Source organism: Branchiostoma floridae, chromosome 8, assembly GCF_000003815.2.
Source record: "Branchiostoma floridae strain S238N-H82 chromosome 8, Bfl_VNyyK, whole genome shotgun sequence".
In the NCBI taxonomy this organism is placed as follows: domain Eukaryota; kingdom Metazoa; phylum Chordata; class Leptocardii; order Amphioxiformes; family Branchiostomatidae; genus Branchiostoma; species Branchiostoma floridae.
In genome coordinates this window covers 1,983,581-1,998,615 of record NC_049986.1, presented here as the reverse complement: position 1 = coordinate 1,998,615, position 15,035 = coordinate 1,983,581, and the positions used below count along the sequence as shown (strand labels likewise).

At 40.6% G+C, this 15,035-nt stretch overlaps 2 protein-coding genes across 2 annotated transcripts; one reads left to right on the top strand and one right to left on the bottom strand.

Annotated features, from left to right (window-relative positions):
* Window positions 1–4,210: 4,210 nt before the first annotated feature.
* Window positions 4,211–5,828, bottom strand: LOC118420517 (gastrula zinc finger protein XlCGF7.1-like). The gene is given in 2 exon segments (XM_035827358.1): window positions 4,211–5,258; window positions 5,261–5,828. Coding segments are annotated over 2 exon segments (840 nt in total). The 5' UTR covers window positions 5,553–5,828; the 3' UTR covers window positions 4,211–4,710.
* A 4,938-nt stretch (window positions 5,829–10,766) lies between these two features.
* On the top strand, window positions 10,767–11,807 carry LOC118420537 (zinc finger protein 678-like). Its single transcript, XM_035827384.1, has one exon. It carries the CDS (start codon window positions 10,910–10,912, stop codon window positions 11,537–11,539), a length of 630 nt encoding a protein of 209 aa, XP_035683277.1. The 5' UTR covers window positions 10,767–10,909; the 3' UTR covers window positions 11,540–11,807.
* Window positions 11,808–15,035: the final 3,228 nt, after the last annotated feature.

Genomic DNA, 15,035 nt, shown 5'->3' with positions numbered 1-15,035 from the left:
AAAAAAAAGGGGTCCACAAAAAAGAGGCAGAGGCAGGCAGCTGATGCTGCAGGTGATCTAGAGGATCCCCTCCTGAAGAAGGTCGAGGAAGAGCGACTGGAAATTCGAGGTGAGAATAATTTGTGTTGTACTACAGTTGAAAAACTTCAATATCTTACATATTTGTTGTTGTGTTAAAAAAGACACCTGGAATGGAATGTGTACATCACCTGATCACACTTGTCCATTGTCTGTAGGTTACTGTAATTGAATTACCTGAGCTAAGAAAATGTAAAGCTGAATCTTTGTAACGTAACAGCCTTTGTGAAAAGCGTAAAAAATTAGGAAGCAAACCGAGTAAGGGACTGTCAAAGAAGCCCGGTCACTCAGAAAACAAGACGATCTTTTACCCCAAACATTTGCTTCGAGACAACTTTACCCGATATCCTGACAACTTAGGATTTTTCTTGACTGTTCATCCACTTATATGGTAAACATTTTTATGTCATACCTGTGACGCGAAAACGTTCGATACGGGTGTTCTGGACCGGCTGGTAACTTTCCGTACGGCCCGGGGTTATCACACGGGCTTCATTCGAATAAATCGAACTGTTTCGAGTGGGCCGAGTACGGCGCCATCGAAAGTTCAAATACCAGATTCGGACGTTGGAACATTACTGTTGCAACGCTTTTTTTTTCGAGGGCAACAAATTTGTTCAACTTCTGGCGCATTTCGCGTGGTTTTCTCAGGTGGGTATGACATAAATAAAATACAACACGGTGTATTCCACATCACCCTCGGTCTCAGCCCTCTTGGACCTGGGAGCAGAAGTGTACACGTATGTGTCTGCTTCACAAGCTTTCGGCCGTCGGGCGATCCGACCCGTGGTCGGGCTAACACCTTGGTCGACACGGAATACACCGTGTTGTATTCTATATGGACAATTACAACAGACCATACAATGGTATATCAAGTATACGTACATGCGATCAAACGTGCCACCTGCCTTCCAATGGAAGAATATTAATTATCATGTTACTATCAAAATATTCAGAGTAATCTTGTGTTTTTTTATTATATTGCAATCCATACATAGTATGGGATTGCAATATATTGCTTTTCCTTTGTCTCTTCTCCTCCTGTCAAATCTTCAAATGGGATTAATTTTTTCCTTTTTGGGCCAAATGAGCTGAAATTTGGCAGTGTGGTAGAAATAGCCAATACCCCCAGAAATTTTTTCACCTTCTTGATAGAGGCCCTAGAATTTATGATATTTAGGGTTTTTTGTCATTTTGGGACAAAATATGTATATTTTGGGCCCCTGTGCCCTGGTATTACAAGCTAATGACCTGAAATTTGGTACAGAGGTGCATTGGGCATATGAGCACAGAAAACCATTAACACTTTCTTCATAGATCACTTCAAAAATTAGTTATTTTAGGTTTTTTGGCCATTTTTGACTAAAGATGTATATTTTGGGCTCCTATGCCCTTGTATTAAAACCAAATGACCTGAAATTTGGTACATAGGTGCGTTTGACATATGGCCACAGAACTCCGTCAACGTTTTATTCATTGTTTACTCCAAAAATGAGTTATTTTAGGGTTTTTGGCCATTTTTGACTAAAAAATGTATATTTTTTGCTCCTAGCCCTTGTATAGATACCAAATGACCTGAAATTTGGTACAGAGGTGCATTGAACATATGCTCACAGGACCCCATTGACACTTTCTTCATAGAGCACTTCAAAAATTAGTTATTTTGGGGTTTTCAGTCATTTTTGACTAAAAATGTATATTTTTGGCTTCTATGCCCTTGTAATTAATCCAAATGACCTGAAATTTGGTAGAAAGGTAAATTGGACATATGACAACAGGACCCCATCAACACATCATTCATAGAGCGCTTATAAAATGAGTTATTTTGGGATTTTTAGCCATTTTTAACTAAAAAATATATATTTTTTGCTCCTATGCCCTTATATTGAAACCAAATGACCTAAAATTCGGCATGAAGGTGTGTAGGACAAGTGCCCACAGTACTTCATTTTCCCTTTGAGCGACATTAATTTAAATTGTTGAATTATGGGATTTTTTCAAGGATGAAGATGGATTGCAATATGCTGTATTTGCTCCTAAGCAAATGTCGGCCTTTCTAGTTTGTTACGCTTTTAATGGTGTTACATGGGCTCCTCGCCCGGCGCTTAAATATCTGCCTTTTTAATGTAAACTAGTGTCTTAAAGGTCATTTTAAATGTATGCAAAAATAGAATAGGCTAAGAAGCCCTGATGCCCATTGGTCAAGGCGAATAGCATGTCCAAATAAGGAAAACGTCTGCATGCTGCGATGTCTTCTGTCAACCAGGGTTCATACATGTGCGTCATTGGGATCGAGAAAAAGATATACAAATCAAACCATACCTTTGAGACATGTTGCCTTTTATTGGAGATATGTCAGATGGTCTATTGATCCTACAGCACATCTTCATGTTAACGTTAAATAGTCTATTACAGCTGATTCCTAACAATGATAGAGATGACATGACTCAAAGTTGAAAGTACGGCAGGTTTATTACAAAATCTTAAGAGGGATAGCAGTTGTTAGAAGGTCGATTCGACTGAAGTTGTTGTCTAGTCAATTTAAGACTCTAAGACTTATTTACATTTGTAAGCTATATATAGAAAGAAAGGGGTTCAATACAATGTACATGAACAACACATTTCCGATTTTGGCGACAATATTTTCCAAGAAAACTCAATAATTGTTACTTTGACAGACAGGTGAACATGTTACCTACTCTTCAAAGAACCGATAAACAGTCCCAGTCCGCGCCATGTACATTTAGCGATGTTTTATAAACTCAAATATCTTATATCTAGAATAACATCTACTAAACACGCACTCTTCTTCGTACCACCAAACTACTGTAATCTGACGATCTAACGTAACCTAGAAAATGGCAAACTTAAAATACGTATTATTACAGGTAGACGTTTCGTGCATCAATATCAATTCGGTTCTATTCAGGGCTTTAGCCAGCGTCCGTTTTTCCGTCAATTCACGGAAATTTGCTGCGTGTGACGGAAAAAAATTTCAACCATTCCGTCAACCTTGACGGAAAAAAATCGTTGATTGAAGCAAGGAGGCCAAGTTGAAAAGAGGGAAGCTACGGCTTGGGGACGCCCGGACAGCCCATTGTCAGAAAGCCACACACTGTTTGTTTTGCTATTGTCATGATTGTAGACGATTGTGTGTCGGCACCCTTTCGCATACGATAATCTCATTAAAAACCCGTTTTTCAAGGTCTCACTCCTAGAACAGTGCATTCTACGAACTTTGTTTGGAATCTTGACACTCATCAAAACCTAACTTGTACGCTAGCGTGCCGGGGCTGGCGGCCGTACAAATTATTTTCGCTCGCCCAGCCGCGCCGCTTGCGACAACGCAAGGTGCCAGTCGCAGCTATAAAAGAACCGGCACATCATGCTATCCACAAATAGTTTGATCAAAAACATATTCTTTAGGATCTAAAATGTTGCACGGTTCTCTTCAGCGGGAATTTTGTTTTTGTTTTGACGAGAAAACGCTAATTTTGCAGCGACACAGATGAGATACCCACGCCACGTTGTTGTTGGCACACTTCCGGGTTAATTGAACGCCAAAATTCCCCCAAATGCACCATAAATCAGTATATGAATGCATGTTTTCTCAAAAGAGTCTTTGAGTAATTGTGTTCCTAATTAGAAAATTGTCGTGTAATAGAAAAATATAGCGTTCTCCTGCCTAATACAAATGTAACATTTTCAAACAAATAAAATATTTGAACGCTGGTGCGCGCGGTGCATCGTGGGTCGGTATCCATAGCTTTACCAATCAGAGCGCGGGATCTGAGGAGACGCCCCTCCAGATGTTACGATCAACCAATCAACAGTGCGTATTGAGAATATGTAATGTTAGATTTGCATACCCCACGAGTTGATTTTAGCGCCATGTTTTTGCGGGGAAAACGCAAAGAAACGATGTTTTACTGTTCACATTATTACAAAACGTCAGCGTGGTGTCATATTTTCTCCCAATGACAGCATTTATATCCGACGAGGTAGACATTTTTGCAGTCAATGACGGAAATTTTTACGCGATGACGGAAAAAAAAAGATTCTTGACAAGAATTTTCCGTCAATGGGAATTGGCTGACGGAAAAAAATCTCGAGCTGGCTAAAGCCCTGGTTCTATTACATAAAGTCTTGTGCAAACTATCGAACCATCATCACCATTATACATCATCATCCTGTCTAAAAGTAGAGGTGTGGAGTTCCCAAAAAGTTACTTGCAAGTTTTATACTGTAACAATACAAACAAGGGGAGTGCAACATCGTAAGCGCTAAGTCCTAACTAAATTAAAAACTGAGAAATGTCACAAAACTTCTTTTCCAATCTCGTATTCAATTTGACTGAAATATTTCCTATGATAAAATCATCACAATTCCTAAACTTCAACAGAACAGCAAATTAAAGTTTTAGTCTTCACATTGGTTAACAGAAGCCTGTGGCCATCACATCGTTACCTGCAAACGTCCATCGCTGTGAGTTCGCATTTGTCTGTGTAGATCACTTGAGGTCCAGAAGCTCCTACGACATTCTTTACATCGTTAGTTTTTCTCATCGATATGAGTCAACATATGGCTCTTCATGTGCACGTGACTCGAGATACTGAACTGACTGCTGCACCCCTAAGACTTGTAAGGTTTCTCGTCGGTGTGAGTCCGCATGTGGGTTTTCAAATTACCAAGCACAGAGAACTGCCAGAAGCATTCCTCACATCTGTACGGTTTTTCTCAGGTGTGAGTCCTCATATGCCTTTTCAGATTACCTTGCTGACCAAACTGTTTGCTGCATTCATCGCACCTATAGGGCTTCTCACCGGTATGGGTCCGTGTGTGCCTCTTCAGACTAGTTAGCTCACTAAATTGTTTGCCGCATTCTTTGCACTTATATGGCTTCTCTCCGGTATGAATCCGCATATGACTCTTCAGATTATCCAGCTTACTGAACTGTCTGCCGCACTCCTCACATTTGTAAGGTTTTTCACCAGTGTGAGTTCGTATGTGCCTCTTCAGATTACCAAGCATGCTAAACTGTTCGCTACATTCATCGCACCTATACGGCTTCTCACCGGTATGAGTCCGCATGTGCCTCTTTAGACTAGTCAGCTCACTAAACTGTTTGCCGCATTCTTTGCACTTATACGGCTTCTCGCCAGTGTGAGTCCGCATGTGACTCTCAGAGTATCCAGCTCACTGAACTGTCTGCCGCACTCCTCACATTTGTAAGGTTTCTCACAGGTGTGAGTCCTCATATGCCTCCTCAGATTACTCAGGTCACCAAACTGTTTACCGCAGTCCCCGCACCTAAAAGGCTTTTCGCCAGTGTGAGTCCGCACGTGTCTCTTCAATTCAATCAGTCGGGGAAACTCCTTGTCGCACTCGTCACACTTGTGTGTACGCGGAAGATCATTCCGACGTCCATTACTTCCCTTTTCTATTTCCAGATTAGATGCAGATAAGGTCGCCATGTTGAGTAGGTCTCTCACACTGTAAGGAACAAAAATGAATTTAGGAAGGAAACTGTTGAATTGTTGACACAATTCACTTACAAGTAACGCTTAGTATTACTAAGTTAGTATATGGAAAGTTTTGCTGCCTCATCACAAACGGTAGGGTCTGTTATTATAATGAAATCGTTTTTTTATGAAAGAAACATCCTTGCAATAAGCCCTTTCCCAGAAGTCAAAACGCATGTGCGGCGACAGGAATTCTAGGTAATGTGTCAAAGGGTTAGGCCCACAAAAGTAAACAAAACCCGTCCGGGCGTTATTATGCAAATCGAAACAATGGCCAAGACAATGACTGTTTACTTTTTGTGTGCCTTACTCTTTGACATAATTTACCTAGAGTTCCTGTCGCCGCACATGCGTGCTGCCTTCTGTAAAAGGACTTACACATGCATTAGCTTCCTTCGTAGACTTCTAGTAGTGCTGGCTTTTGTCTTTCGGGGAGATCTGAGATCTGAAAAAGGCAGTCAGAAAACGGCATACGTTACATTTGTGCAGCGTGGGATCCTCATCATAAAGACCACATTTCCAAACCAGAAGCGGTCCAAAAAAAGAGCAGCCAGATTTCTTTTAAATATACCTAACAGTCAAGCGCCACTAAACTAGTCTCGGACTTGGGATGGGATACACTCAAAAATAGAAGAACAGCCAACAGACTAGCCAAGGCGTGTTAGCTAACAGTATTACACTACAAGCCACACAACCTTACATGCCACAGAGAGACTATCTAACACGTTCACATACCTGACTCCATAATCAAAGTATTACACTACAAGCTACACAACCTTACATGCTACAGAGGGACTATCTAACACGTTCACATACCTGACTCCATAATCAAAGTATTACACTACAAACTACACAACCTTACATGCTACAGAGGGACTATCTAGCACGTTCACATACCTGACTCCATAATCAAAGTATTACACTACAAACTACACAACCTTACATGCTACAGAGGGACTATCTAACACGTTCACATACCTGACTCCATAATCAAAGTATTACACTACAAACTACACAACCTTACATGCTACAGAGGGACTATCTAACATGCACGTTCACATACCTGACTCCAAGGTCTCGAACTGACTGAGCAGACAACTTCATCCTCCGAGCTTAACTAACATAACAATGGAATATCTGCTTAGCCAATGAGAGGACTAATCTAATCAGCGTCAACCAATCAGGGCTTGACTAATGAGCTAATCTATGCAAGCCCCACCTCCTGTATGGTCTAACCTAACAATAGCCCTAATTACATATAACGGTCAAAGGTCATGGACGTTTCAGGTAGTTCAAATTCTGGTTCCGGTTCGGAGTTTTTTTTAGGATTTTGGGCCGATTTGACTGTCTCTGAGAAAAGCAATAACGCTTCTCAAAACATCGTTTTTCGGATAATTCAATGTTTCCGATGGAAAAGGGTGTGTTGTCGCTGACCGACAGACTCATTTGACATTTTCTGTAGAAATGTTATTTTTGGTAAAAACCATCAAAAATATGTGCTTTTCATCCAAAAATTGCTAATTTGGGGCCATTTTTTACAGGCCGCTACACGGAAAAAATGATTTTTCCTGGGATAATGACTGATATGGCAATGAAGGTCAAGACTTCTTCTGTATACTGAGTAAAAAGGAAAAAAAGTTATCCGATACGTTTTCCGCAAGCTCCGATGGCGCTAAAACACCCAAAACGCACATAGAACGCATGATCTGGGTAATCAGGCGACGAAACGCTTTACCGCTATCGCGCGCACTAATACCAGGAAGTGTTCGCCGCACGATCAAATCTCCGACACCATAAAACGCTACGAACAACAAGCATTTGGAGAAGTATAAAAGATTATAGACTTCTAAAGCGATAGCCGAAAAATCTAGAGCCAAAACTATGGAGACAACCTCTGATTTGCGTCTTATTCTTAGGGACTATTTAGATATCTAGACACTTGAAATTCCGAACCGGAACCTTCTCCGGGGTGACACATTTTGGCTCTTTGGATACATCCCTGCGTCCGGTATACGTAGATAAGTCTGCTTGCAGATGGCGGATATTTAGCCTTTTTGGAATTCCATTGGTCAGTGATTTTGAAAGGTCTACCCTAAACATCGTGCTGAGGCAAATTAAATACAATTTACAACTGTTTCCTTTCGTTAGCCTCTACGAGACTCCAAATGCCAATAGAAAATGGTCAAACAGACAGACAACACACCAGATGAGTCAGCCGGCCCCAAACTACAATTATCGACATGACATACATGTACGTGACTGTTATCTGTCGTATTTGTCAAGTTCCTACTATTTTCCAGCAACATGTGGAGCCTGGTAGAGGCTATTACACTGCGTGTGTGTGTCTGTATGAATGTGCTGAACGAAACGGGTAGGCACACTATTGTTTAAACAGCAGTTTATAGTATTTATAACAGTCGTTTTAGTCTTTGACCTGGCAGTTTATAGTAGTATTATTGACATGCTTTTCTCAGATATGAAATCGTTTCTTAACGAACGTATTTCTTGCTGTAAGCAGTGGAATGGAAAAGAAATAATGACTTATTTGCTTGTGTATTTCTGTTTCTTCTTTACCTTTTAATAATCAATACTAAGTTGAATGCGTTGGTAACCAAACGAAGTTTATATGACGCGAAGAAGTGTTTATCGAAAGATTTGAAATCACATGTAATGGCAAAGTTTTTGTTAGTAATTTGAGTCGATAAGAGATTATAAAATCACCGATAATAAACCTACGTATGGAACATTAGTGAAACTCAAAGGTGACAAGAAAGCTACAATCGTTCATTCTAGCCCCCTCAGCAAAAGAAAAGGCGGATTTAGAAAGCAGACAGCTGGGGCGATTCCTAGTACAAATGTGTTTAGGTGGTTCGGCTAAGCCTCAAGGTCAAGAACAAGAGATACGGACTATTGATTATGAAAGTGGATGAACAGTCAAGTAAAAGTTGCCATACGTAATCATATGAGTTCTCAAAGCTGATGTTGAGTGAAGGATCGTAATTCTTCCCGAGTGATCATGACGGACAGGCTTTTCTAGCATTCCTTCCCTTTTTTAACTAGATGAACTGTTAGATTCAATCATATGAAAATAGAAACAATTGATTTAAAATTGAGTTGTTGTAGAAGTTACGCAGAGAATTATGGTGTCATTGCAGTATGGGCTGGGATATTTTGTCCTACTGGAATCTTTACATGGATCACAAGCGACCCCTATTAATTCGTTGCAGTTCTGTACGACTCCAATGTGAATAATGCTGCAGTATTGTAACCAACGAATAGGTGTCGCTTATGATCCATGTACCGACTATAGCTAGGTTGGCTTGTCTTCCTCACATACTGCAGTCTTCACCGTTTTCAGTCTTATGAAGACGGTGCAAAGGGGAACTCAAAACACGAATTGACAGCAGGGTGAAATTAGGGCAGGAGTCCACAATAATCCGTACCCTGTAATTAGTCGGTTTGGTTGAGGCTACTTTTTTTAAGCTTGGTGTCATCTTTGGGTCCTTGACAAAGTAAATCCCCATAGGCGAAAAACTGTGTTCTTCTACCTCATTGATGGCCGAATCGGCCAGGTCGTTGACTCCATTTCGTGGGTTTGGTGCATTCCATTATGCGTTTAGGGGACATGGTTCCACGGAGTCTGAGTATGTGGCTGCAAAGTTGGTGTGTTATAACAGCTATATACTTGATTACCATAAATACAGATAAAGTAGTACAAAACCTTGACAGAAGGTAATCCCTACCTATGGTAACCGAAATAAAATGTACGTTTGATGGGTAATCAGGCGTACAATATGAACTTTGACCTATATTATGTATCCCGCCCCGATAATAGATAAGAGGGAAGGACAAAGCTGAAGCTGCCAGAATCGTCGTCCCACTTTACATGTAGAAACACAGGTTAGACATTAAAGTATTTATGTGTTTTGTAGAATGAAGACCTTTGACTTCGACCACAATACGTTGATAATTTGTAGGCGTTTCCAATAGCTAATATAAACTGCCTGCTGAGCATTTAAGATAATGCGTTACACAACATTGGACTAAAGAAGGATAATTCTATTTTTCGTTGACCTAAATACAAGTAATCTTTTGTGTGAATGTCTCAGCAAGGATATTTTTGTGTGTCCAGGGACACCTGAAAACAGGCCACAACCTGATTGTTATGATATAGTAAGATGAAACAAATCATAGAGAATAAATAGAGAAATAAATAGAGAAATCTTTATTGATATGACAAAAGTACAGTGACTTTTGTTATATCTATTACAACCACTTACAGTACAACTAAACAGACATATATGGATATCTACAGCTGTGAATAAGTCAACATATTGGGTTTATCTTGTTATTTACACTATTGGTTCTACGGTATAAATATTCCTGTATATATTTGCCTGCTTGTACACAGTAGTGGGTTATCGCCTCCTAGAATATAGTTGAATTTATCTATCGAACAGAGAGTAGCAAATTCTTTAGAGCAAGCGGAAAGTAATGTAAAAAGCTCTGTGCGTTGATCATTATATCGTGAACAATGTATATCAACTTCTTGTCCTGTACAGCTTTGTCTAATGCCCATAAAGCTTGCAATGCGTTTACATTTCGGCATGTAGTCTACTGTACTGCCCTGCGCTTCATAGATTTTGTCTGATCTCTCTCAATGCAAATCAGGGTGTCTAATCCCCCTGGGGTGTTTTGTTCAAACAGAACCTCAGAACCGGTTTTATCGGTACGCAAACACCTGCAGGGCAAATTTCGGTATTTTTATTGTCTATTCTTAACAATGGGAATCATGACAGAAACAGGCTGTCAAATATCTCCCACCTGAGTTTTCAGTACATGAAAAACTCACATTTGAATAATTACCCAGCCTCTTTAGAAATCACGTTATACGGGATCAAAACATAGGTGGTGCCCCTTTGACCCCTTTTCACTGCCTGTAAACAACATCAAAACACCTAACTTTTAGAAACTACTGCAACCACAAATATTCTTAAAACCTGCAGTACTAATGATTGCAAGGCGGTTTCAATCATGCAGAACATCATAAAAAAATCGTTTGTAAGAAGGCAGCAATAATTTTCATAAATCAACTTAAAGTTGCATGTGCTTGTCAGCTGAGTAGACTTTTCTAAATGTTAACATTCATTTCCATTTCAGCAGTGTCCTATTCAACATGGCGACCCCGGCAAGTATCTCATCTAGAAAAAGAGAAGGGAAGTAATGGACGTGGAGAGGATCTTCCGCGTACACACAAGTGTGGCGAGTGTGACAAGAAGTTTCATCGACTGAGTGGCTTAAAGAGACATATGCGTTCTTACACTGGCGAGAGACCGTTAAGATGTGAGGAGTGCAGCAAACAGTTTAGTCGGCTAGGTAATCTGAAGAGACATATGAGAACCCACACCGGTGAGAGACCTTATAAGTGTGATAAGTGTAGCAAACAGTTTAGTGACCAGGGCAGTATGAAGAGCCATATGAGGACTCATACTGAGGAAAAACCATTCAAATGTGAGGATTGCGGAAATCAGTTTAGTAGGATGTATCATCTGAAGAGTCATATGCGGACTCACACCGGAGAGAAGCCCTATAAGTGCGAAGAATGCAGGAAACAGTTTAATGTGTTGGATGGTCTGAAGATACACATGCGGACTCATACCGGTGAGAAGCCCTATAGGTGCGATGAATGCAGCAAACAGTTCAGTGAGATGAGTAGTCTGAAGAGGCATATGAGGACTCACACTGGTGAGAAACCTTATAAATGTGAGGAGTGCGGCAGGCAGTTTAGTCGGCTTGGTAACCTGAAGAGCCATGTGATGACTCATACCGGTGAGAAACCCTACCAGTGTAAAGAATGCAGTAGGAGCTTCCGTACCTCAAGTCATCTCCGGAGGCACATGCGAACCCACAGTGAGAGAAGTTCACAGCTACCGATGTGAAGGCTACAGGCACCAGGGTGAAACCCTACCGTTGTGAAGGATGTAGTAACACTTAGGACATATGTACGTGACTTAGAACCGTCAGTCAGACCATCTCTGGAGCCACATGCAAACTCACAGCGATTAAACTTCACAGCAACCGGTTTGGCGGTTTCATGCACGATTAAGGGTGAAACCGGTGTGACGAAACCTTACAGCGGGTCTACCGAAAGTGCGAAAAGGAACGAAAAGGAACGAAAAGAAACGAAAAGAAACGAAAAGGAACGAAAAGGAACGAAAAGGAAAGTACCGAAAGTGCGAAAAGGAACGAAAAGGAACGAAAAGGAACGAAAAGAAACAAATATTCCTTTTCGTTCCTTTGCGTCCTTTTTCGACTTTCGCCACTTTCCTTTTCGTTCCTTTTCGCTTTTTTGCTACCGAAAGTGCGAAAAGAAACGAAAAGGAACGAAGTATGCAGCAAACTAAAATATAATCAATGAGAATATAAGGAACCGGTACTGCGGGCGTTAGAAGCCTATGAAACGTGTTTAATTTTACTCCGAATTTGGCAATATCAAATTTTTACGGGGCTGTTTTAGGCTGTTGTGTTTGTGTGGCTAAATCATTTTCTGAAGATCAGCGAAATACAAGAAAACATAACTGAGATAAGAAAGTAAGGACTAAAATTCAGTTACTGGTGGGTGATGGATAAATTTCGATTAATATACATTTTCAGAATGAGGCAAGATTGTAGCGTTCTTGTTGTATTTGGGTGGCTTCTGTTCTCCCAAGATGGGAGCGCCGCATGCAAATGACACTACAACAGTGTGTTCTTTGTGTTGAAATTTAGGAAATGTGTTGTTTTCGACATTAGAAAGATTTCTGGCAAATAAACAATTCTAAAACATACAAAATGTTGTATTTCTATTTTTCACCTGGCCTTGTATTAGATGTGAGAATACTATATCATTGAAGTTTGTTGTGTAGAGTAATGTAGGCGTCTCTCTAGATTTTAGATATTTGAGTGTGAATAACATAGCCACATGGTATGGACTTGAACTGTTTACTGTTTTCTAGAGTAGGTAACATGTACGCTTGTCTGTCATATACTTACAATTAACCTTCTTTTTATATTTCAGCCATACCATAGGTATGGTGAAATATATTGTATTCGTAATGTTTCTTTCTTTCTTTCTTTCTCCTGTCAAATCTTCAAATCAAATCAACTCCGCCATTTTTTAACCGATTGACTTGAAATTTGGCACAAAGGTAGAGTAAGCCAATACCCTCGGGTGTTTTTTTTATCTTTTTCATATCTGCTTTTAAAATGATTTTATTGAGGTTTTTGTCAATTTTTATGTATATTTTGGGCTCCTGTACCCTGGTATTACAGCCGAATGACATGAAATTTGGTACAGAGGTGCCCTGATCATATGCCCACCCAGATTTAATAATAGTTTTGGCATACGGTACAACAAAATGCTTAATTTTGCGATTTTTGGTCATTTTTTGACAAAAAAAGTACATTTTTGCCTCCTGTAACCTCGTTTTACAACCGAATGACCTGAAATTTGGTATAAAAGTGTCCTTCAATTATGTGCACATGAATTCAATAACAGTTTTTCCATACAGTACAACATAATGCTTAATATTGCGATTTTATGGCCATTTTTGGACAAAAATTGGACATTTTTTTGCTCCTTTTCCCTTGTTTTACAACCAAATGACTCGAAATTTGGTAAAGGGGTGCTCTAGATATTAATCCAAATGACCAATGTACAATTTTTGGCATGGAACACTTTATAATGATATCTTTGGGAATTTTTTGGGTCATTTTCCAATGGCCAAATGGGTCAGCGACCTCAAGGCCTATGGTTGCATGAGGGAGATGGCTGAAATATGCTGTATTTGCTCTCAAGCAAATGTCGGCCTTTCTAGTTTAAAATATCGTCGTCGAAATCGCAAGTTTGTCAGTGCTGTAAGGTTAGATTGCACCTATGTAGTTAACACGAGTACATCTCCAGAGGCAGTTAAGAGCGTTTATCAGTATGTAAACACGACACGTTTTTGTCGACCTTCTAATAACTGGAATTCCTCAAGAGATTTTTGGGGTTCATAAATACGCCGTACCGGGTCGAATTGAACTAATCTCTGTCGATTTTAGCATTTAGCTGTTATAGAAAATCTAACATGATATTCATGAACGAAATATCTGACATATCTTTAATAAAATTCATCATGCCTCAAAAGTATGGTTGGATTTGTATGTTTCTCGATCTCAGTGTTCCCTGGTTGGCAAAAATAATATCGCAGCAAACAGATGTTCTACTTGAAGGGGCTGCGGTGTGCGGAAACAAGGCAACTCTTTCCTGCACACCTGCCGCGGGACCTTCCCTTCCTAATCTCAACAAATGGGCTGACCAATGGGCGAGCGCACACCTGCCTCTGGACCTTTCCTTCCTAATCTCATCAAATGGGCTGACCAATGGGCGAGCGCACACCTGCCGCTGGACCTTCCCTTCATAATCTCATCAAATGGTTTGACCAATGGGCGAGCGCCATGCCTGGGCACAGGTCAGATCAGGTCGGGAAATAGCTTGATGACCCAACTACGCCGTATGAACGCTTCAGAGATCGGTGACCACGTGCACGGTACCCGGGCTCCTTTCCGATGCTTCCTCCTTTTCTTTTCCGTTACTTAAGTCGCTCAAACTTTCTTCAAGGCGGGCGGAGAGAAAAAAAATCGTTATGTTATTCATAAAACAAAACAAAAGTACTGTCGTGGAGCACTGCGCCAACAGCGGTGTTCGCGAACGAGGCTGGCGGGCGGACGCACATGGTTCCCGAACATTATTCAGTCACACAAGGCGGGCGGTTCATACTTTTCCCGCTTTGTCGACCATGAAATAATGCTTTTTAAGCCCACCAAACGTTCTGAAACTGAATTCACACTAAAAGTAGAGGAACGTTAGAGTGACTTACATCGCCTACAGAAGGCAAGCACCCATCCCTGATATGCTGCTACTATGTAGACAATCAGACGATTTGCTTGGTTCCTACAACTTGAGTCATCAGGCCAGCTTGTGCGGAAACAAGGCAACTCTTGCCGACACACCTGCCGCGGGACCTTCCCTTCCTAATCTCATCAAGTGGGCTGACCAATGGGCGAGCGTACACCTGACGCGGGACCTTCCCTTCCTAATCTCATCATGTGGGCTGACCAATGGGCGAGCGCCACGCCTGGGCAAAGGTCAGTTCAGGTCGGGAAATAGCCTGATGACACAACTACGCCGTATGAACGCTTCAGATATATATAGATCTACATGTACATGTTATGGACTAGATTTGTTTATTGGTTCCTTTTAAAGTATTTAACAGATTACTTGTGTTGTCAAACGTAATGCGTTTGTGTAAGATACGCAGCTTGCATAAAATGTAACTAGTATTTGACTCTTCAATTTACCTTTCTCTGTATGCATGTTAAGTATGCCAAAAGTGATATTTAATTCTTTTACAC

What these genes read in the sequence shown, in the direction of transcription:
- LOC118420537 (XM_035827384.1), top strand. Translation starts at nt 10,910, where the DNA reads ATGCGTTCTTACACTGGCGAGAGACCGTTAAGATGTGAGGAGTGCAGC.